Below are 24,332 nucleotides of genomic sequence, written 5' to 3'. Positions count from 1 at the left end.
TTTTTGCTTTGTATCGTATTTCCAGAGGAAAAATATTTAAAGATCGTCTTACTGTGCAGAGTAAAAAGAGGAATATTCCCCTGTCTGCTGGACAGGGAGTGATAACAGCAGTGCATTTATCACTTTTATTTTTTCTTAAATAAAGCCACCTCAAATCAATCCAGCTCACAGCCTGCACGTGAATTATCCTGGAAAGCTGTTTTTCAGCAGTGATTTAGGTGCTGTTGATACCTACACGTTTCTAGATTCAATATTTTTATTTCACGGTGTCAGTTTCTAATTTGAGCAAAACGCTGAGGCTGTGAGGAGATGATGTGTGGGAGCCAGGGTTGCTGCAGGCTGAGGGGAGAAGAGGCTCTCTTTGAAGAGCCCTTCGGAAGATCTCCAGACCCTTTGGTTTCGTGGTTCTGGAGCGAGCACGAAATGCTGACGAGGGGGAAGCAAAAGCCATAATTGTGTGGGGGACACAGTGCCAAGGCAGCTGAGCAGCCAGAGCCAGGCAGGGCCGACTCTCCGGCCCCGTTACGTGACTGCCTTAAACACTTAAAGATGAGCCCCTCTTTTTGAAGCACAGAAATATCCCCGCGTCATTTCGATATCTGCTCGGAATAGGAAGTATTAAAAACCTTCAGATTGTTTTGGAAGCAGCAGACAAATTATTGCAACCTCCTGTTAAGGAGGTGGTTTCTGCTCGCCACAGAACCCCCTTTTTTAAGTCCTTCTCTGACAGATCTTTCCCTTTGTTTTGCTTAATTTAGTCCTGAAGGTGATGTAATCAAGGAATAAAATACCCCTGCAGCTCTTGCGTGTGTTGTGCCCACACAAAATTTTGGTTCTTTTCTATAAATCTAAGAATATCTTTGCTTTTCATCCAGTGAGACATTGATATGTGTCCCTTTGGATGTCCTCACAGTCAGCTTTAGTTTTGACTGGCCCAGGAGTTTTTTCAGCTTCAAATTGGCTTTTGTTTAAAAACCCCGAAAGTTCATCCTTTGTCCTTTTCTCTGAAGATGTTGCACAACACTGATCCCAGTCCAGGTATTTTCCACTGAATTTCCCGCTCTTGTGAAAACTCTCTCCTATCTTTTAATTCCTTTTTTTGTTCACAGGAAGGTATTTTATGAGAGCATGATTTTTTTAAAGGGGGTTTGATGAACAACTCCTTGTAATCATTTTATCTGATGTTCACTGAGGCAGTTTCAGGACAGAGAAAACTCCTGTTAGCTGCTATTTCCAGTGCAGCTACTTCTATCCACATTCCCAGCCTTTGGCATCTCTTGCATCCATTGGAAATGCAGATCCCTCTAGTACTCCCACCTGTGTGACTGATGGAAAGCAAACCCACTTTTTGGGGGGTTTTAGTCTGGTTTTCCACTCACCCTGTGTGCTTTGAATACTCCCAGAGAAAAATCTGGTTTATTTAAGGATTAAATATCCCCTTTTCTTTAAATATCTCTGTGCTACCTCTTGTTCTCCCTTCTATTATGTGACTCCTGTTGTTACCTACAGAAAATCATGTGTTTAAAGAACTCTGTGCCCTCTCCAGTGGAATTCCAGTGATCCTCCTCCTGTGATTCCAGGGAGCCTGGTGGGATGGGAGCTCCTGCCATCTTGGTGGGATGGGAACTGGAGGAGCAGCAGAATTCCCTCACAAATTTAGGGGCAATAGACCCCTCCATTGTGGGCATCCAGAGAGGTCCCAGCCCTTTTACTTCAGCCAAGGGAAGTGGAAACCTCAAATATCTCTTCCTGCACAGCACAGAGAGTCCTGTTGGAACGAGCTGCTGCACAGGCAGGAATAAATCATGGAGCAAAACAGGAATATTTCACTGTTTTGTCCTATTTGAATAGGAAATCAGATATAACAAGCGTAATCCTCACTAGTTATTGGAGCAGTCTCGTGTCTACGTGAAAAAACTCCAGAGGATTGTGTTATATTGTTATATGTGACTTGTTATATATGTTATATATTGCAGTTTTATTGGCAATTGCACCACTCTGGACATCTCATAAACCAATCCCTGTGGCAGTAAGGTGGCTTTTTCCCTCAGGTGTGTTCTTCCCTGCTGACCCCTGGCTCTGTCCCTGTTCCAGGTGCTGGTGAGCGAGGACTCGGACAGCGACGGCATCGTGGCCCATTTCCCTGCCCACGAGAAGCCCATTTGCTGCATGGCCTTTAACCCCAGTGGTAAGAGATTTTCCTGCTTCCTGTGATGGCTGTAAACAAGATGCAGACAGTAAATGTTGTAGGGATACGTTGCAGGGCTTTGGAGGAATTGCAGGTCCCACTGTGACCCCTGCAGGTGCCCAACTCCGTGCCCTGCTCGGTGCTGGATGTGTCATATTTGGGGTAGTTTGTCTTTTCTGGGGGTTTCAAACTTTAGCAACTGTTGTACCCTGGTAAAAGTCAGGAGGTTCAGTCTGTCCCTTCCTGTAATTTGTCTTTTCTGGGGATTTCAAACTTTAGCAACTGTTGTGCTCTTGTAAAAGTCGAGAGGTTCAGTCTGTCCCTGAGGAATTCCCATCTGTTGGAATCCTGCCAGCCAGGTACCCAGATGTTGTGGTGCACAGGTATCCAGAGGATACCAGCACATGGGTTAGATTATAAACTCCTCCATAAATATGAAAATAAAATCGTTTTGCTGGTTTTAAAAGTAACTTCCACTGCCGTGATCTGGTCGTTGATTCTGCCCTCTCTCCTGGGTGAAATAACTCTAATCTCAAAATACTTGTAAGCAACTCCTCAAAATTACCTCTTTCTCTCTTTCCTCTGTATAAATAAACAGTGACTGTAGGCAGCAGAGAGATATACAAACCTTGTGGATTAATAAATCTTATTAACCTGACAATTAACACGTTCATTATCTGTAGACAAATAACATTTTGGCTGATGTCAGGGAGATAGTCAGGGAATCAACAGCTTCCACTTGCCTAAATTAACAATTTCTGTAATGCAGCAAATGCCATGAAGATCATGAGGTGAAGTCACATTTCAGAGAATAAAACTCCATGTCTGTCATTTATGTTTTCACTTTTACTGACCAGTTGGTGTTATTCTGATACCCCATCTGTTGTGTCAGAACTCTTTATAATAGAGCTGTGCAGTTCACAGGGTTTTCACTGGGAGTTTGTGACAGAAAAAGCTGTATTCTCATCTGGCTGGGTTTTCTTCTAGGAGGGCTTTTTTTGTGGAATTCTGTGCACTGAAGTGAGAATCAGCTATTCCAGAGCAGTCATTTTGCTCTGTGCCCTGGAAGCAGGATGATACCTAGGGTTGAGCAGTGCTAATTAGGTGAAAATAAATACAGCTGCCTGAATTAGGATGGTTTATGGATATTATTTAAATGCCTCCTTAAGACAGTTTTTAGGATTTATAAATTTAAGGGCAGCAGAATGTTTATACAAAACCGAATTAACTTATTTTTAAAATGGAAGGGTATTTTTGCAGATGGCTGGAATATTTTTATTAGGATCAAATGCTTTGTTTTGCTCAGGTACTGCAATGACAGTAATTTGTGTGTGATGGAGCAGGGTGAGACCTTTTTTAATTGGTGTTGGTTTTGGCTGTCAGCTTGGGGGGTGTTTGCAGGAGGGAGGGGGATCATCCCTCGTGTCCTGGGCACTGCAAGAGCAAACCAGGAGAAAACTCTTCTCCAGCGAGAGCAGCACTTAGCCCAGGGTTCTGTGCTCTTTATTTAACATCAAGGCAGGGTTTTGTTTGAAGCCAGGGCTGTAACATCATCTCAATCCATTCTAGAGTGGTATATTGGCAATCAAGCCGAGCTCATTACAGACAACAAAACAAGAGGTGGCTTTTGATACTGTCCTTGGCTGCTTGCAGGGAAAAACCACTTCTGCTCCTCATTTCAAGCCCAGCAACTGCAAACTTGGGCTGTAAAGGCAAACAGGGAACTCTGCTCTGTTTCACTGCGCTGTTTTATTCTCTGATAAATTTAATTTCATCACATCTCAGCCCACGGGCCCGTGAGCTGCCCAGGGGTTCAGCTCTGTGAAAACCAACAGGTTTGTGTTTAAAAAAATCCCAAATAAAGCCACCAGTGACACTGGAAGGCACTGAAGGTCAGTGGAGATGGAAGATAGATATGATTTTTCTGTACTGAACTAGTGCCACAGCCCCTTCAAGCTCTATTTTAAAGGAATCAGTTGCCAGTAAGTTCCTTTTATTTTTTGTTTCTGCTCTGTGTTTTTTCATGCTGAACAAGGAGCTTGCTGGGGACAAGTTAATTGTGATAAAATAAGAGTGCAGAATGGGTGGGTATTGTGAGAAAAGCTTCTTGGGAATATATTGCTGCACTGCTGGATCTCCAGAAACAATCCAATGGGAGGAAAGAGGCTCCCTGAAGTCAGTAAATGACAATCAGATTTTTTTTTTCCCCCAAAATACATCTTTTTTTGAGGTATTCAAAGGAACTAATGTGCAGTCAGCTTTTTTTTGGTATTAGATCTGTGGCTGCTCTGAAAATCTGGGTGAATAAAAAAAATAACAAATCTGAAATATCCCTTCTGAACATACTTAGGGGGCACCATAAGTTGTTTTTTCCCTGCTGCCCTGGATCTCTCTCTCTTCCAGACCCTTCTGGTCATAACAGCTTCTGAGGCAGCTGATTTTTAGGGAGACTGTAAAAGTCTCAGGCTAAAATATGCAGCAAATCATGTTTATCATTAAAGGGAAAACAGAAAAAAAAGCCATAAAGCAGAAAATTTCAGTCCCTGGTAGTTCAGGTTTTCTCTGGTTTTTTTCCTGTGCACAGCAAATTTTAATTTTTAAGAAAAGTTGATGGTTTTACTACAGGGAATGGGTTGCTGGGGATTTTTTGGGGGGTGGAGGGGAGAGAAGGGTTTCTGCTGCAGCTGAAAATGTGCAACCAGGCATCTCATGCCCAAAATTCCTATGGAATTCCTAAAAGCCAGGTCCCTTCCTACCTTGTTATGGGCTCTGTGCTCGACATTTTTCATTTTAATGGGTAAGACGTGGAGTGGGGCAATAAAAGGGAGCAAGGACTGCTCCTCCCTGGCTGTTTGCTGCTGCTGGAGGCTTTGGGAAGCAGGCATGGAATGCTGAGGGGGTCCTTATCCCAGTGGGGAGAACAGGAAGGATGATGTGAACCCCCTGAACCCCTCCCAGTGCCGTGGTGGTGTCACTGTGGGGACACTGGTTCTGCTGGTGACTGTGACATCCTTGCTCTGCTCTGGGAAATGTGCTTGATAAATCCAGTCCCAAGTTCCCAGTTCAACTAACCTGGCACTTCTGGTTGTTCTCTTTTTTTAGTATTCAGAATATGAGTGTTTCCTGTACCATCTCCTTCTGTGGTGTCACAGTTTTTCTCTACACTTTTGAGTCAAAATGGAGATTATTTATACAATATGCCAAAAGTGGTGGCTTTTGTGACTTTTACAGGAGGGTAAGGTCCCTCTTCTGGAGTACTCCTCTTTTGATTTCTCTTAGACATCCATCCAATATTGAATAAATAACATTCTAATAATGATTTATTAGATTTATTATGGCACTTCCAAGTGCCGTGCAAGAGATGCTGTGGATTGTCAGGAAGCAGAGATCTGTGAGTTTTTTGGGAGCTGTGGGTGATCAGCCATAGGCTCTTGAGTGGCTCTTGTTTACAGCACAGTTTCCTAGTGGATTGGGGAATAATAATGATGATAATCATAACAATAATTTTATTATTATTATTATTATTAATTCTTCAACCTGCTCCATTGAAGCCCCCTGGGATGGTCCATGGGAGCAGCTGCTGCAGCAGAGTTACAACCCCATGTCCCCCCCTTGGTTCTGAACAGAGACTTTAAGCCTTTTCTGAAAACTTTTTAAGATGAGAATAAATAATACAAAGAAGTGGAGTAATATTAATAATCTGGGGGCTTTATTAATGTCCCTCTGGCAGGGATGTTGGTGCAGTGGAAGCAAGAGGCTTGTACTGACCAAGAGGCTCTAGGAACAGTTACTTTAATTCACTTATTAAATGAAAATCACATTAAGCTTTTGTGTGTGGATGCTTTTAGTCAGCCTTAACATTGGCTTGATTTATTGTAGCTTGAATATTCAGTTTTGGCTGAATTGGAGGCCAGCTTACTGTGGGCAGAGTGTCCAGACAAAAAAACATCGTGCTGGTTACTAATTCCCAGCAGGTAATTTAAATTAATTATTCAGGCTGCAGAAGTGTGGATCTGCTCCCAACCTGTGCATCATATTTTCCCTGGAAGTGTCCAAGGCCAGGTTGGATGGGGCTTGGAGCAACCTGGACTAGTGGAAGGTGTCCCTGCCCATGGCAGGGGGGTGGGACTGGATGAGCTTTAAGGTCCCTTCCAGCCCAACTCATTCCATGATTCCATGTACAACCAGTAACAGTTTTATAACCAGTAAAACCTCTCTGTTACACGAGGTAAAGCAGCAGCATTGACACCAAGGTCTCTTATTTATTATGGTTGAATTTTTGCCATTATTAAAATGCAGCCAGGAGGGAAAAAAAAAAAAAATTAGGTAAATATTTTCCTGGTTATTAAGATGTTTTTCTGTCAGTGCAAGATTGTCTGAGAATTTATCATTACGAGGCTTTGAACTTTTATGGGTCTGTAATATTTATATATATTTTTATATATTTAGATTTTATACTGGTTTATCTAATTAAGAAACCAGTTGGAGAATGACGTGGTCATTAGAGCCTCTCTGCTACTTAATGTAAAGCTCATTATTTAAACTCTGGATGGAGGTGACCTGGACTAGGTTTTGGAAGTCCACAAAAGGCAGGAAGCCCCAGAGGGGGGTCACTGAAATGAAGATGTTTACAGCAAAGCCTCCAAGCTTTTAACGTGTTGGGGAGAGGCTGCCAGGAATTGTGAGTGTGTGCAGGGCTGGGAACGGGAGAGGGAAGGGAAGGATTAAATGTTACAGTTGGAAAGGGTTCTCAGTGATAAACTGGATTAGTCTGAACTGGAGAGTGTCTAGACTGGAGACTGAGGGAACCCAGCAAATATCCTCATTTTTCATTAAGTTGTATTAGAAACTGATTTCCAAAGGAGGAAAAAAACCTCCCCAGTTGTGGTGTCCATGAAAGTTAATTCCCTTTGTTCCTGTCCCATCCCACCCGGAGCAGGGGCTGCCAGGGAAATTCCCTGCATGGCTTCACTCACATGCTTTGGGTTATTGCTGCTCCTTTGCTTTTTGGTCCAAAGAATTCACTCTTTCACTTTCATGTCAGGTCCTGGGATTGGAGCAAAGTTGTGGAAGCAAATACCCAGGGCTGAGGCGGGACTGGGAATTAGGGCTGCAGTGGGATTTGGGACTGGGAATCAGGACTGCAGTGGGATTGGGGAGATTTAAGTCTCCCTCCTGTTTTTATTTTTTATTTCAATATAATAATATCAGTTATTTGGAAGTTGAATTTCCACATATTTAAAATCAATAGGTTTTATTTTTATTTTTTGAATTAAAAAACACAGAAAGCAAACAGTGGTTACTTTTGGAGGGCTGTGAGGTGCTCGTTCTTCTCTCTTCACAAACCAAACCTGAGGGCTGAGGAGAGGAGGGTGGTGCATCTTTGAAAAACACACCAATGTGCTGTAATTTTTTTGCAAACTATATTTATCTGTGTTTTCCTCCATATATTTCAAAACAAATTGAAAATTCTGGCTCCCTTACTATCCTAATGTTTAATCCTCAGTTCTTTGTGTCTACAGTTTTAAAAGGACGTGGCTCCCTTTGCCCTGTTCTGAATGGATTCCTTTCAAGGATGTTCAGGTTCCTGATTCTCTAATTAATATTAATCCTGTGCATTCTGGAAAGGTGTTTTTTAATTAATTTTTATAAAGACATATTAAAAACAATAATACTTTTTGAGGACGAAGAGTCAGTTTTGGGGAGTCCGTGGAGCAGCAGAGGCTTCGTGTCTCACCCCTCTGGGTGGGGTTTTTGTGTCATTCTGGAATGCCTTTCTGAGTAGTTCCTAAAACATGAATCCTCTGGTCCCTGGATATGTTGGAGTGGACTCTGGGCTGCCACACAACCGTGTTTTGTAGACACAAAATCCTGGTGGCTCGTGTGTGAGGGCAGTGATGGAACTCGACACAAACCCTGTCTGTGTCCTGGTGAGGAACCCTCAGGAAATCACTGCCTGCTGTTTGCTGCCCACAGCTCAGAGGGCAGTAAAATCCAGACAAAATCCAGTCAAAATCCAGTCAAAATCCAGTCGAATGTCCCTGATTTAACTGTGCCAGAGGAAGTGCAGAGCAGACCCCGCTGCTCGTGGCATCGCAGGGCGCGGCGAAGCCGTTGTGGGCCGTCCAGCCCGACAGCTGCATTCAGTTTGTTTTCCAATTTCTGCCTGCCTTTCTTGTTTATTAGCTGTGACTCTGGGGTCAGAATTAAAACAAATATTTTAATGGCAGCGGGGATGGTGTTGGCTGGAACCCCCCGGCCGGGGCTCCAGCTGGGAGGGGAGAGGGAGCCCCGTCCGGCGGGGCCGGAGTCGCCCTCGGTGGGGCTTCTCCAAGTGGGATCTCCGTAAATCACAGCCCTGATCAAGCCTGGAATCGGCTTTTTTAGTCCTCTTAGCAAGCTGGACATGCTTAAAAGATCTGGGTTTCAGGAGGGAGGACCCTTTTATCCATTTTTGCCACGTTGAAAACGAACAGAATCCTCTCTTCGTTCGGGCAGCTCGGAGGTATAAAGGCCTTTATGAACTGTGATAATTAAAACCAACTTGTGTGTAAATTATACACATCTCTCCATACTGCAGGAATTGTTGTATGTGCTTTTAAGAGTAATTTTAGAGTCTGTTGGGCTGCAGCTTTATTTCAGTCAATTGTCTTTACTTCACCACATTTAAAGGCGAATTATGGATGTTTTATTTGTGCTAAAGCTGAATATGAGTTGCTAAATTCATTGTTGTCTACACTTGGGCAAGTTCTCTACAGCCATAGATAATACAATAAAAACAGAGTCTGTAAGGAAGGAAATCAGATCAGTGCTTCAGAAATCAGTTCCAGACAGGGGTTTCTACCTTATTTACCAGTTCTATTCCCCAAATTTCATGATAAACTGGAAGTTTCCTCTCCACCCTCTAGGAAAACAGAAAATTTTATAGCCGTGCCAAGCTTAATTAAATTTTATAAACACTGATCTGAAAGTATTGATTTTTTTTTTTAATTATTTTAACTTTTTATTTAAATGTGGAACAAACGAGTTTTTAATATCTTTGCGTTCCTCGCTGGTGTTTCGAAGAAGGCAGGAAGGAAATTATTTAGAATTTGAAAGTTCTGGAGGTGAAGGGTTTAATTCAGATGACACAGGGGTGAAACTTAGAGAATTTCTTTTCCCCTCCCTCCTCGTGTGAAGGGCTGGAAATGATGCTGGGCTGGGAAACGGGAGCTTCAGCCTTTCAGTCTGGACCAGCTGCTTTAGAAATGCTACCAACGAGCCTGGGAATAACCAAACCCCTCATTTTTATTTCTGTTCTCCACCTTTATTATTTTTTTGAAGGCTGAAATCTCCTGCCTGCAGTGATGTCTTTTGTCTGCAGGACGTGGCTCGTGTGGGACAGAATTTTTGAGGTGGGAAAGTGGAACTTCTCTGTGAGTCAGGGTTGTAGCTGACACATGCATTCTGTTTATTTGGAAACAGAATTTTATTATAAAATCGGGATTTTTTTAGGATTTATGGAAATATGAACCACTAGGATGAATATTCTTTTTAGGTTAGCTCGAGTTGCTGATTGGGCTGGGTTTGACACAACAAATAAATGTGCTACAGCAGTTTTTATTCCCTCCCAGCTCCAGGGTTTCCCTTTTGCAGCTGAGCTGGGACTGGCTGATTCCAACTGGGATTGTGGCTTTAGGCTCCACTGGAGGGCTGTCACTGCTGTGCTTTTATTCCTTATTTCCAGGAGCATCCATACAAACTTATCTGTTACTTGGGTTTGTTTTGGGAGTCGGGTCAAGGGGAGAAGCTGGACACGTCTGTTTGAAGGTTGTTTAAATCCTTCATTCCTGTTTCTGGCAGGTTTGTGCCTCGTTTCTCAGTGGGTCTGGGGAGGGAAAGCTGCACTGCCAAGAACTATATGTACAACAAACCCAGTAGGTGGCTGTGGGCAGCCAGGAAAGATGAGAATTATCCTCTATTTGATTTTTTTTTTTTTTTTTTAAGAGGTTGTGCTTCAACTGCCAATTTGCTAAGGGGAGTGAGTAGCCTTAGAGCCTCTGAAAAGGACATTTTGTTACAAAGGCTTCCTGGTGGTCTTCTCCTGGGACAGTGTTTCTCAATGAAAGCTTTTCTCCACACTGAATTTCCAGAGGCAGGATTGTGTCCTGGCTTCTCACCCTTTTAGAGGGAGCCACAGACCCAATATTTTTAAGTACAAGTCCTTAAAAACAAACTGAAAATACAATAATTAAAACATTTCTGTAGCTGTAGCAGAGTCCACACTGGATTGGGAGTAGCACCAGCTTTTGAATGGATGGGAGGGGGCAAGTGCATTCCAATATACATAATTAATAGGTATTATTACATATATTGCATAGAAAAGTGTGAATTCACACACCTTGCATGTGCAGAATGGGATGAGTTTTTGGACCTCTACCTGAGGCTGGAAAGATGGAGGCTGTAAGACTTGATCCACATGGAATTAATGGCAAGGTGGTAAAAAAGATTCCAGAGAAATGGGTTTGGAGAGGAAGAAATGAGTCCTTCAAGCAAGATTCTCAGTTAGTAAGCAGCCAAAAGATGGTGCTGATTTATACATACCTGGGTTGTTTTTTTTTTTTCTTTTAATTGTGGTAAATAAATGATCTGCTTTCCAGGAGTGTTGCTCCTGCCAGCTTAGCAGCTGGGAGCTGTGAAGTGCAACACATCGAAAATTGAAAATAATTACGCTTCCTTGGCTACAAAAGAGATTTTTCCACCCATTAATAACAAGAAAATTAATGTTGGGCCAGCAGTAAAACAGATTAAACTGTGTCCCCCTTAGGATGCCTGACTGCACCTTTAACAGACCTGAAATTACTCTGATTATTGAAATGTTCTGTATTGAAACATGACGGTGGCCTTGAGTTAATTGTTAAAGAGGCTGAAATTGGAGCATCCCTGCAGAAGTTTTTCCCATTGAAAAGAGCAAGTGGGCAGAAAAGCACTCATCTGGAGGGAAATGAGCTGTAATTATTTAATGACAGAATAATTACTTATTTTCCTATTTATTTTGACTTTTGTTTTTCAACTTGAATTAGTGCCTTGTCCTGAGCGTTACAGTGTCTAGAAATCTCCAGAGTACAGTCACTGGGAGTTATTTATTCACAAAATAATAGTTTATTGTTCTTCCCTTCCTTTTGACTCGCTGGGATTTTTTAAAAAATATTTATTTTACATATATTGGGTATCTTTACGTCCTTGTGTTTCTTTTGTGGTGAATTTTTGGTAAAATCAGAATTTCTTTGTTCGGTTAAGTGTCTTTGGGACCAAATTTTTGCAACTGGAGCACAAGTGACACGTGGAGTCTCCCCGGGCTGAGCAGCACTGATGTTTGGCAGTATTTTGACTCCCATCAGCCCGGGAGAGGAGTGAAGTGAGTATAAATAAAGCTCCTGTTCATAGGTCGGGTCAGATGCTTCACAAAACCATACAAACTTTGTCACATCTTAACGAGATACGTCTGCAACTGCAACTCCACAGCTGCAGTGGAGCAGGAGGCTGTGCAAGGAGCATGGGGAAAGTGGGAATGCCAGGAGAAATCCGTGTGGACTGAGCCAGGAGCGGCTGGAAGTCAGAGTGGTTCTTCTGAGCTCTCCGATCCTGGAATTTGGAAACCTGCAAAGCATCGAATGGGATCAAAGTTCATATTTAAAATCTGAGAAGATCATATTTTTAATCAATCGTACAGATAGTTTGTGCAGTGACTGAACTGGTCTGTCCATGGCTGTGCGTGGAAATGGAAGAGTTCCCTTCCTGAATGAAGTATATCCATGGATTCACATGTCCTCCATGCAGATGTGTGCCTGCCTTCCCAATGAAGTATATCCATGGATACACATGCCCTCCATGCAGATGTGTGCCTGCCTTCCCAATGAAGTATATTCATGGATACACATCCTCCATGCAGATGTGTGCCTGCCTTCCCAATGAAGTATATCCATGGATACACATCCTCCATGCAGATGTGTGCCTGCCTTCCCAATGAAGTATATCCATGGATACACATCCTCCATGCAGATGTGTGCCTGCCTTCCCAATGAAGTATATCCATGGATACACATCCTCCATGCAGATGTGTGCCTGCCTTCCCAGCCCTACCCTTGGTGTTTTGGAAAGGAATCCCACCCAGCTCGGACGTATCGAGTCCTTCAGTGAGTGGTGACAGAATGACATCGTTCTGGGAGGTGGGAAACCCTCCTGTCCCTCTGAAAATGGGAACTTAGAATCACAGAATATTGGGAGTTGGAAGGGATCCCTGAGGACCATCAAGATCTGGTGAGTGGCCCATCTGGGCTGAGCCCCCCAGCCTTGGTGTTCCCAGCACCGTGCTCTGACCATCAGAGCTCAAAGCTCCCCGTGAAGCTCCAGCCCGAGGCGAAGCCTCCGGGGCCTCGTTTGTCCGGGCGATCGGCAGCTCTGCAGTTCGGGAGGTGTTATAAATAGGATGTGGTGGGGTGCTGGGGCTGCTCGGCTCTCCCAGCTTCCCAGCCCCTGCCCAGAGCAGGCCCTGCTCTCTAATTTGCCGCCGGGGCTGCCCCGCTGACGCCGAGCTGCCAAGGGTTCTGTGCCGGCACAGCCGCAGGGCCGAGCATCCCGCCCGGGCTCCTTGGGATTGCGGAGAACTCGGTGTACCGGCGGCGACTGCGATCCCACCCTTTAGGCCAAGCCTCATCTATCAAAGCCGGGCCCAGAGCGAGCGAGAGGAAGCTCCCAGATAAACATACAGCAGCGCCTAAACTCCTAATCACTCTGGGCTTCCGCTTCCAGGCCCTATAATTAGAAGTCCTTCTTTTCCTTGTATTCCCAGTTGACGCAAATGCTTTTTGTGGCTTGGCACCTCATTTAGGGCGTGGGCTTAGTTTATGGCCAGGCCAGAGTCTGGTTTAGTCTTCTGATACTGCATAAATAGCTCTTAGCCCACAGTCTACATCTGTACCAGTTTTTCCTTTTATGCATATATTCCCGGTGTTTTTTAAACGTTTCTATCCTGAAAGAAGCTTATTGTTTCCCAAAAAGAATGCAGGAAAAGTAGGAAACTGTAAATTAGGGCAGGTAAAACAAAGCTTTGCTAATTTTTTTTCCCATCTAGGGTATCTGTCTCCTCCTTTAAGTATGGATTTTAATCAACTCCATGGATTTAAAACAACCACGCAGTAAAACAGTCATTAATTTATTCTGGCTGCACCCTCTTACTATGGATAAGCAAAATCAGAATTTTTGCAGTGAGATACATTCTAAATAATGTCTGTTTTACACATAAATTTCCACTGGGTCCTGTGTATGCAAGACTTCAGCTGTTATCTGTTAAACAGGGATTATTGCCAGTTTGAAAAATAAGCAGGAAATCCTCAAGAATTATTCACTTTTCATCTCTGATTATTCATCCCTAAAGTACATCACAAGAGAAAACATTCTGGGCTGAACTTATGGCAGCTTTAACCCGTATTTCCTTCTAAACAACTTTTTGGGAAAACTGTCACAAGGTCTCTTAGAAAGCCGAGTTGAAGTTTCCTGCACTTGAAAGTGAAAGTGAGGTGAGGACCGGGATTCCAGTTCACGTTTCCCTGCTGGGATTAGGTATTCCTGCAGGGAGATGGAGAGAGCAACAAAATGGCTGAGCTGTGATAATGGAAAACTGGGATTCTTCAGCGTGAGGGCTGGAAAATACCACGGCGAAACCCAAGCGCAGTGTTCTAAACCAGTGGTGATTTATTGTTTGAATAACAGGGGTGAGGAAGACATTTCAAAATGCTGTTTTATAAATACACGTTCTTTCCCATCTGTGGTGTTGTGCTTGGGACCTCCGTGTTGATACAAGTTCTGCCAGTATATATTTGTACTTGAAATGCAAATGTGGGTGTGAAAGGTCCTGCTTTAACTTACTGAAAAAGAGTCGCTAATAACAAGCGAAGGGCCTGTTTCCCCTCAGCTTTCATCTACTAAAATGCATTTATTCCAAACAGGACAGGCAGCAGGAGTTTGGATTAGGCAAAATTGCCAGATCAGATACCACCCATCTTTCTATTTTTAAGTCAATTCCTTTCCACCCACGAATGTATTATCTTTCACCTCCGGGCTCCTTCAAGTTAGCAAAGACAGAAAAAAAAGACCCAAAACCCACGAAACCCCTGAAAAACCCAAAGGCGAGGCACGTGAGTGTGGAACCAGGGACCGTGTGGATCGTCTGGAAGCGATCAGAGCCCAGAGGGATGAGCCATCTCTCGGCTGCGGCCGTTCAGGTCCGGGCCGTGAACAAACAGGTACCACCGTGGGCTCTGGGGGTTCGTGCACCGCAGGTTAAAGCTCAGGTTAAAGAGGGGGTTTATGGATTTGGGGGAAGGGCTGTGAGGTGAAATTCTATCCCATGTGGGCTCACTGGCTGCCCGCAGACACCTGCGGTTCTCGCCGGCGCTGGAAACGAGATCCCGGTTGGCCAAACACCGATGGCTGTGATGGACAACACGGGGGGGAGTGCCAGTGTTTTCACTGACAGCTTTTTGTCCCCAGTTCCAGACAGATTTTTGGCTTGTTTGAAGTATTTTTTTTATGATCTTCCTCACACTGTGCCATGGGATGGGATCCCACAGGGAACCTCTGCTGGGATCTCTGGGTGCACTCAGCGCTGTGTCCGGGTTTATAAAACACTTCTAGAGCTTTGGGGGAAGAAAAAACTAACTGTGTTTGCTCAGGCTGTCTGCTCACTGTTGAGAGAAGCCTCATGGATTCATCTCTTCCAGCTTCTCCAAAGGGAATAATGGAGAGCTCAAAAGGACTCAAAGCACACTCCACTTCTCTATGAAGCTGTCTGACATGTGAGCAGAGAAAAACACGGAAATAGAGAAAATAGATTCTTACTGGGTTGAATTAGACCTTTTGGAATATCCTTGCTCCAGTAACAGTGGCAGCCTAATTCCAGCACACAAGCCCCTGTTTGCTTCCAGCTTTCTCTGCTGGAAATGCTATATATTATTGAGGACCGCACACTTCACTAGGAGGGAAGTGGAGTTTGTGATGTTGCAGAACAGAATTAATGCAAATTGTGTGCATAATCCCACACTAAAGACTTGGCTGACTCGCACCGGGGCGACTTTAGCTGTATTTCCTATCAACACAGTCACTACAAATCAAGGAAATTGCCAGTTAAGCCAACATTAACATCCAGACCAACCTCAGCTCACATGCCTTCCCGCCCAAACATAATACCCCAGTGCACTGCCGGGTTTCTCAGCTCCATAACAAACTCCCTTTCATTTCCAACACCCGGGACCGCGGTCCCAGCCGGTAACAGTAAAAGTATGTCTGCTGGAGGGGATCTTGCTGAGGTCAGGCCTGGGGTGCTGTGCTGGTGTGACGGTGAGGGATGGTGGGAGCTGTGTGGGTGGCCGCGCTCTGGCCTGGCCCTGCCGGCCTCGCTGAGGGGAGACTCGGGGGCAGGTTTGTCTCTGATGCCATTTGGATTTCTCTGAGTTTGTCCCTTGCTGCTGGTGGGCCTTGCTGCCCCTAAAGGAGGTGTTTGCCCTCTCAGGATGCTGATTTCCTGAGGGGCCGAGGGGTGCGGCCGGTGGTGCTCCCACAGAGCCCTTGATGATTCCGGGTTGTCCCGGTTTGAGGGGTCGGGACTGGGCTGTGCCTCACGTGTCCTCACAGACCCCTCAGTGGCACCGGGAGGGATGTTGGGCCCACAAGGTCAAGGCCTCCTTGGCCACTGAAATTTTTCCATCTGGGCTGAAGGGAAGGGGGATTCCAGGATTGCCAAGGAGGGAAAACACTCAGGATACCGATCCAGTGATGTAATGGTGGCCCAGTAGAAAAATTAATTAATCTTTGCTAAGAGACTGTTTCTCAGCTGCTCGGTACACAAGAGGATTTTATTCCAGTTTCATTCTAAAATGTTCCAAGTGTCATAAGATGGGACTTCAATGGTGATGCTGTGAGAGCTTTCAGATGTGTCCTGTCTGTGTCTGAGGGGAAGATGAATCGTGGAGCCACGTGTAAATAACCCAAGGAAGCAAATGCTTTTTTATGACAGCAGTGAGATAATCATTATTCCTTTAAATAGGTGTCATGTAAAACGTGGAGATAAGGTTCTCTTCCTAAAGGATAAAAGATTTCAGTTTTGCCTTATGTGGAGAATCATCACAATGTGGGAATTCCTGGGTTCCTTTAACAGATGGGTTCCTTGAAAACTACTTAGAATGTCACTGTTAAACTGCTAAAACCACTTTGTATTTGACATTAATTAAATGCCAGAGGATTACTTTGGGTGATAACTTATTAGATTTCATTGATAAGTATGGTACTATGGACATTTTCATGCAGAAAAATTAATCTGAAGTTTGCTGCCGTAGCTCTGCGTTCTACCACGATGCTGCACTTCTCTTATATGTACAAAAATACCTAATTTTTGGTATAAAATCATGCACTTTTATGGCAAATTGACTTCAAATATGTTTGTAAATGTTTAAAAACTGGGTTATGGACTGACTCATAGTGGGAGAAAAAAGTGAGTAACAAATACAAGTTGCTGTGATTCTGCTGATCTTTTAATGGAATCATTTCAGTACCTCCACCAGTGACCTGTTTTCAATGAAGTTAATACCTAATTGAGTATTTCACTTGAAAGCTCTCAACTCTGATTTGCTGCCTTTCACCAATAAATCAGTTTCTTTCATTTATAAGAAAGATGCTTCTTCAGGATTGGTTTGGTCTGGGTTGTTTTGGTTGGGTTTTGATAATGTCTCTTCTTCCAGAAATTGTTATTGTGGAGACATCAATCTTGCCTAGGGAAGAGTATTTTGGGGTTTTGCTGTAACATCCATCATTTCAATGCTTCATATTGGTCACACAGTTCTCAAATTTAGTTAGAATATTCAGATTTTTCAGTTGTTTTTTTATGGATTTGTGTTGCAATACTATATGAATGCTTAATAAGTTATTAAGTAGTAATACTGTGAATATGATTTCAGCTGAATTTCTGATTCATTTTTATGAGGTGAATCCCTTTCAATTCACTAATTTTCTGTGTCTGTTTTCTCCTGTTTCCAGAAACCCAAATGTAAACCATGCTTGCTTTTTTAGATAGACATTTTAAACCTCTTCTTTTGCAGTGATTAATCTCTTGTGCTTTTGTGTTTCTTTTTCTTTTTTCTTTTTTTTTTTGTTTTGTTTTGTTTTTTTTGTTTGTTTGTTTTTTTACCCAGGGATGTTGCTGGTCACCACTGACACGTTAGGCCATGATTTCCATGTTTTCCAAATCCTGACACATCCTTGGTCATCCTCACAAAGTGCCGTCCATCATTTGTACACACTTCACAGGGGAGAGACTGAAGCCAAAGTAAGTCAAACTCTTTTTGCTGAAGAATAATCCCCAGACACCTTATACATTCTGCGTATGTTGGCACTTTAATGTTTGTTTCAGCACACAAAGAGCCTTTCTTGTGTTCCAGCCACAGAAGGGATAAGAGCAGAGCGTTTAACCTGGACAAGAATAAATTCTTGCCCTTTGCAATGAGGTGCTGTCAGATTTATTCAGCTCTGGCACTGCCTCCAAAGGGCCCCGATTATTGGCTGTGTTTGCACTTAACCTTTTCTCATGTAACATGTTCAACATTTGTCTCGTGCCCGTGGAGCAACTGTCAGGCTCTGTGCTTGACTTTGGTGGTAAAAGCCACAGACAGACAATTAAAGAGTTGAAGGGAAGGTTTAATCAAAGGGCTGCCATTAACTTCTCTCTGCGGCGTTACGTGTCCAACTTCCCAGCTGAGAAATCCCACCCTGAAAGGTGGAACCCCAGGTTAGGATGTTAGCCAAGGGTGGGCGAGTCTGATGTTTTAAACAGTGCTCAGTGAGGTGATTTTCTGGCGGGGTGGGGGACAGGGAACTGCTCCTGCTGGCACTGCCGTGGCTCTGCTCGAGCCCAGCGTCGCTCTCGGGCACCGGGAGGGCCCCACCTTCGTGGCACTGAGTAACTGCCGAGGAACCCGCTCTAAATACAGGAATAAAAATGTCACCACGGGCTAAGAAATGAGTATTGCACTCGCTGATGCAATTACACACTGCGAGCACAGGCTTGTGACAGCCTGGCAGATGTAAAGCAGAGTGACAGGGAGAAGCCTCGGGCGCTGTGATTATGACCCTGGCACTGGGAGCTGGGATTAGTGTGGTACCCTGATTACACTTCCTTCAAACCTTTTTTTTTTTCCCTATGAGTTGTACCATTTCCCTTCGATTTTTTGCCTCTGTAACAAGTAGAATCTGAAAACCTTGTTGCATGTAGCAGTGGTTGATAATGTTTCAATCTGTGTGAATTTAATTTACTGATGGTTTAAGTTAGACTTTGCTGCTGCCATTCAGAAAAAGTGTAATTACTGTTATAGGTAGTGGTTTACTATAAGAAGGAATAACCCATCTGGAAAGTGAGAGGAAATTAGGAAAAACTGTGCCTATGGGATAATATATATAGTACCAACAAGTAATTTTTATAAATAATACACAGAGCAATGAGATCTGTGTGTATACACACACTCTGTCATCTGCTTGAGCCTGTTCTTCAATGTGTTTAATGTTTTAGAGTTATTTTTGTTCTCCTTTCCTACAAAGACTCAATATTGAAAACCAAAGCACAGGACTCCAGTCACAAGGAACAAAGATGTTCTTCTGGTTTTTACAGCTGATAAATTTGTTTTCAAGGCACACATTGGAAACCAAACAGAACATGTCTTAGAGAAGAAACCCTTATTGATACCTGGGTTTTTGGGGTATAGTATTAGCATCTCTGTGAAAGCATTGCATTAAAATCCTCAGAATCAACATAGTAAAATTTTTTTCCTCGTTTGCCACACAGTTTCCATTTGGGATGTGAACAGTATAGCTTTTGGAATGGCGGAAAATGGGGAAAATTCTAACCAGTCTGAGGTGTGTTGGTGGGAGTTTCACAGCTCCCTGGATAATTAAACAATATTGCATTGGTACCTGTGATCCTCAATACACATCATTTAAAAGATTTACAGAATGTGATGAATTGTTTTACTTTTTTCTTTTGGAAAAAAAGTATTTGTAGCTGTTTAGTGTGAAGGGTAGTATATAGTGCTGCTCTTTTGTTGTGTAAATGTCATGTATGAGTAGCATTAGACACAAATTTTGGAGACTGTTCAGTGTAAAATCCTCAATGCAGATATTCTGTGGCCCACACTGGGAGCCTCTGTACCTCCTTTCTGGTTAGAACAGTGTTTATACATTTGCCACCAGACCTTTTCCCTTTTTTTCCCCCCCCTGGTTTAAAGCTAACTGTGAATCAAGGCCAATGGTCTTAAAGGTCACCTTCTGCACTGGAGCTATAAAAAGTTCTAATTTGTGTTGATGGACATGAGTGATTATCAGTGTCAGAATTTGTTTAGCTAGTACCCATGATAAATTGGTTAAACATCATCATTATGCCCGTGTTATATGTGGGATTTTAATGTCCCTGCTGAAATCATCTGCTTTTGGACACAAGATTCTGGCCAGAAGAGCTTCACCCCACGTTCCCAAAATCTCCTTCTTTCACAGGCTTTTTCTTTTTGCTTTGTCCTCCATTAGTGTTTTTCTTGCTAATACTAATAATATAAGACCATTCAGTCCATGGACAAAGAACTGGTACACGGGTGGTGTTTTTAGAACTCTCAGGTGGTTTTCTGTGGCTGGGCCTGAGTTCTGGACACACAGAGGTTTCCACAGGGGATCACTGCTCCTGCACAAATGGACTTCACATGGAATGCACTGTGAGACCAGTTTTTCTGCAGTGTAACACAGGACAGGCCATTTTCACTCTGGGAGCAGAAATTTGGGAACCAAATTTATTGGTGTGAGCTGCAATTTCACCCAGTTTGCAATCCCAGCCCTGGAATATCCCTGTTTGCAGAATTCCTGGGCTCTGGTTTACCTTGGCTTCGGTGGTTGGAGGGCAGAGCAGGAGCTTGTACTTCTCATGTGTCTCCTAAGAGGAAGTGACAGGAAGTCCCCTCTGTCATTCCTAAACAGAAGCATCCTAAGTGGATTGAGTTGCACACTTAATGTGCATTAATGGAAAAGAAGCAAGTGTTGTGGCTTAATAAGGGTGTTTTCTGACTAACACTGCAGTCAAGCAGTGTCTCCATGTCACCCACATGTCAGCTGTCAGTGATCTTCATTTTAGGGACCTGTCCCTGCCAGCCCACTTGGTGTCCTGGTGCTGAGGACATTTAGGTGCCATTCCTGGTGAGGTTGGGTTTCTGAGCTTCCCCTCCCCTTGACACAAATTCAAGATGAGCAGCAGCATTATTCCTGTCTCTCCAGAACTGCTGTTCCTAACACAGCTTTCCTTTTCTCCTCCTGGGTACTTTGAAACAGAGCATTATTGAGTTTTAAAGTGCTGTTATTGCAAATTATGTTGTATTGGCTGACACTGAGCAGCAAATACAGGAAGAAGCCTTTTGTGCTGAATCAAACATTGAGTACTGGGAAGATCAGTCACTTCCTAAGAAAACCACTTTAATGGGACTGGAATGAAGATGGGATAAGGTGGAAAGGGGAGCTCTGCCTCAGAAGGGAATTGCAGGGACAATGACCATGGAAGGATGTGAAGAGCTCAGATGATTCACTGGTTGGAGCGATGCAAGTCCCGAGGTCACAACGCTCAAAGTCACTTTTCTGCAAACACAGACAGAAGTCACTGTTTTGGTTACATCAGATTAAGATCTTCTAGTCCTGAAGTGCTACTTACACTTTAGATTTTATTTTTTTTTTCCCCTTAAGAGGACAAAAAGCAGCATGTCTGAGGTGCTGAGTAACACCAGGAAGGTCCACTGCAAGTGCTGGTTTTATTTAACTGTACCAGAGAGAGACCTGAAGCTCTCAGAGGATCCACATTTGGACAGTTCAGCTGCAAAGAGGAAAAATGTGTCCGTGTCTGTGGTGCCTGGTTTGGTCAAGGATACCTTTTCTTTTCCTGCAGCTCTTGCATTGTGAGTCACCACTTATCACACTCATATTTTTCCCCAGGAGCATTCTGGGAGGTTTTTAATGAAGGTATAGCATGTTCCGAACTGAGGAAGCTCATTTGCTTGCAGATGAAAGTTAGAGCGTCACCTGATGATCCTTTGCCTTTGATCTGAAATCGTAAACAGAGCAAACAAAATCCCTGAAAACACAATTATCTCAGCCCAGAACAAATAAACGCAGCGATAGCGTCAGCGGGCCCGTGGCCAGGGCCCTCCGTGACCTCCTGCACTGTCAGCCTGCTGCTGCTGCTGCTCTGACTGACTTCTGTGGGCACAGGCAAACACAGGCAATGAGGAGAACATTCCAGCTCGGGCTGCCACGGAGCACGTGCGATTCCACGCTTTTCCAGGGAATGCAGAAATGTTCCTGTGACGTGATTCCACAGAGACCGGGCAAGGTTGTGTCCCACGTCCGGGGAGTGAAACGTTGGAACAGCTCACAAACGTTTGAGGTGAACCTCCATGGCCAAGAGAAATTCCTTCCTGTCTTTTGACAGACAGCTGCAGTTATTGGAATAGTCTCTGGAAGAGAGACTTTCTAATTTCTAGGAAATAAGCCGGGGACAGGCTTGAAATAATAAAGATTGATTTTGGGAAGTTGATCAGTCTTGGATGAGAGCAGACAAGAAGAAGCTGCTGCAATTAGAAGTAGCTTGAGTGCCTTGAGGAGCCAGAGCTTGGAGCAGTGGCCTTTGTAGTTTCAGTTATTAGCAGGCAGCTCTGCTCTGGCTGGGGGACCCCACATGAGCATCTCCCTGTGCCTAGGGAGAAACTGGAATCTGAAATCAGTTTTGAGGACCTGGGGAGACAGAGTTGGGTCTGTGTGGGTCTGATAAATCTTATTGTGTAGTCCATGATTTTATTATTTTTTCATTTGTGTTCGTTGCTGCATCATTTCCTTGATTTTCTCGACCAAAAAAATTCATGTGCAGACCAGTTTTCTAATTTATTTCGACCCTTAGCTCCTTGGTGCTGCTGCTCTTTCTCACTGTTAATGATAGTGGTTTTTGCTTTCTGCCATCTCTCTGCACAGCATAATTAAATACTTAAGTCCAGTGCCTCAAATAACGGTGTGTTTTCTCTGTGACACGGCACAGTGAGCATGAACAGGTCAAGTTCCTGCTGCAGCACTGCTGGTCCTTCTCCACTGTTGTTTCAATTAACTATCAAAGTTTAATTAAATGCGGTGAAGTGCACCAGAATATACAGATTGCACCTGGTGGAACTCCCCACACCTGAAAAAGTGGCTGTAGGGGAAAAAAAAAAGAGCACTAGGAAGATCAAAATGTGCTTTATTTCTTTGTTGGGAGCTCTGTTTTCTGACTGTTGCATGGTGCACGTGCATCAGGGGTGGATTTGCCTGGGAGGTGCTGGGACAGCCCAGGAAAGCTCCCTCTCCTTGCTCAGAAAAGAGGTACCAGTACCTGTGTGAGGGTTGTGCTGTAAGTAGGGGAGCAGGTGACCCACTGTGGCCTCTTCCAACCCACCCCACCGGGTGATTCTGTAATATCAGAAGTGATTTTTGATCTATGCAGTCCTGAAAGCTGATCTCTGGGAGGGCTGTTGGCACTTGGTGTGTCCTTGTAGGACTCCATGGATTAAATTACCCGACTGTCTCGCTCTGAACGGGGCAGCTACATTGTAATTCAGTTTTGTGGAGGATTTGACATCATAGTGTTGGAAACACTGGGAAATAGGATAGTGGAAGGTAGAAGGATAGAAGAGTAATTGGAGGAAAACAGGGGGAGACAGGGAAGACATGGACCTGTTGGAGAGAGTCCAGAGGAGGCACTGAGATGATCAGAGGGCTGGAGCAGCTCTGCTGGGAGGAAAGGCTGAGGGAATTGGGATTGTTCAGCCTGGAGAAAAGAAGCTTTGGGATGACCTACTTACAGCTTTCTAGGACCTGAAGGGGCTGACAAGAAAGATGGAGGGAGACTATTTACAAGGGTCTGGAGTGACAGTGACATGGGGGAATGGCTTCCCACTGCCAGAGGGCAGGGTTAGGTTGGATTTTGGGAAGAAATCCTTCCCTGTGAGGGTGGTGAGGCCCTGGCACAGGTTGCCCAGAGAAGCTGTGGCTGCCCCTGGATCCCTGGAAGTGTCCAAGGCCAGGCTGGACAGGGCTTGGAGCAACCTGGGTTAGTGGAAGGTGTCCCTGCCCGTGGCAGGGGGTGGGACTGGATGAGCTTTAAGATCCCTTCCAACCCAAACCATTCTGGAATTCTTTGAAGAGAGGGGAAGACTGAAAAGAATTTACAGAGTTAGAAGTGAATTCTTTGGTGGAAAGGGTTGTGTGAAACAACTGGTGAAGGTGAGAGAAGTGGCAGAGCCGAAGGAAGCTGATGGTGCTTCAGACACGGGAGAATTGGAGGATGCACCTTGTTGTCCTTATAACATTCTGTGGTTGCCTTAAATGCATTCCTTTGGGCCAGAAGAGGCTTTGGTGCTTCTAATTAGGGCTTGAAGTACCCAGGGATTTCCCCCAGACTTTTGGATATGTGGGAAATGCAGTGTGAAGCTTAAGGGACCAAACTGCTCCGAAGAAATGGGTGTAAAACTGGGAGAGGGCACTGATGTTCCCACGAAAGGATTTAGTATTGCAACTGAAAATATCTTAAGGGTTCCCAAGTTATACAAAATCTCAGGTCTGTAATTGCCTTTACTGCCTCAGACAGGGGAGGATAGATAAAATTTTGAATTACAGACGTGAGTATTAGATGTGATGTTGACCTTGAGCTATAGAATAAACTGTTCATCGTGAGAGATCTGGTGTACTTTGTGCTTTATTAACATGTGTCTGTAAACACTATGGGATCTTGATTGATCTTTGGTATCTAAACATTACATCATAATTAACAACAAATCCAGAAATATATTCTAAATACATGAAATAATAGTACATTAGCCTAAAGGACAGCAATAAATTGCAACGCTTAGCATAAACTTGAAAACCACTAATGGGCCACTGTGCAGTTTGTTTATACTCTGAGCAGTCAAGAACTCTGTGTAATGTACAGGAGCAGCGTGGTGGAAGATTTATGGGGTTTGTCATGGACACACACAGCTGATTTTTTGATTTTTTGGAGTCATTTCTGAGCATT

The 24,332-nt window shown here is 43.9% G+C and overlaps 1 protein-coding gene across 11 annotated transcripts in view; it reads left to right on the top strand.

The window, feature by feature from the left end:
• BCAS3 (BCAS3 microtubule associated cell migration factor) overlaps positions 1 to 24,332 on the top strand; it is a 319,099-nt gene that overhangs the window by 62,698 nt on the left and 232,069 nt on the right. For all 11 annotated transcript variants that reach the window (XM_032707131.1, XM_032707129.1, XM_032707130.1 and 8 more), the window contains 2 exons: positions 2,095 to 2,188; positions 17,413 to 17,546. In XM_032707131.1, coding sequence (XP_032563022.1) covers positions 2,095 to 2,188; positions 17,413 to 17,546 — 228 coding nt within the window. The remainder of the gene's footprint in view (positions 1 to 2,094; positions 2,189 to 17,412; positions 17,547 to 24,332) is intronic.

Source organism: Chiroxiphia lanceolata, chromosome 20 (assembly GCF_009829145.1).
Source record: "Chiroxiphia lanceolata isolate bChiLan1 chromosome 20, bChiLan1.pri, whole genome shotgun sequence".
NCBI classification, from domain to species: domain Eukaryota; kingdom Metazoa; phylum Chordata; class Aves; order Passeriformes; family Pipridae; genus Chiroxiphia; species Chiroxiphia lanceolata.
Note: the sequence above shows the minus strand (reverse complement) of the source record. Positions and strands in the feature narration are given on the sequence as shown.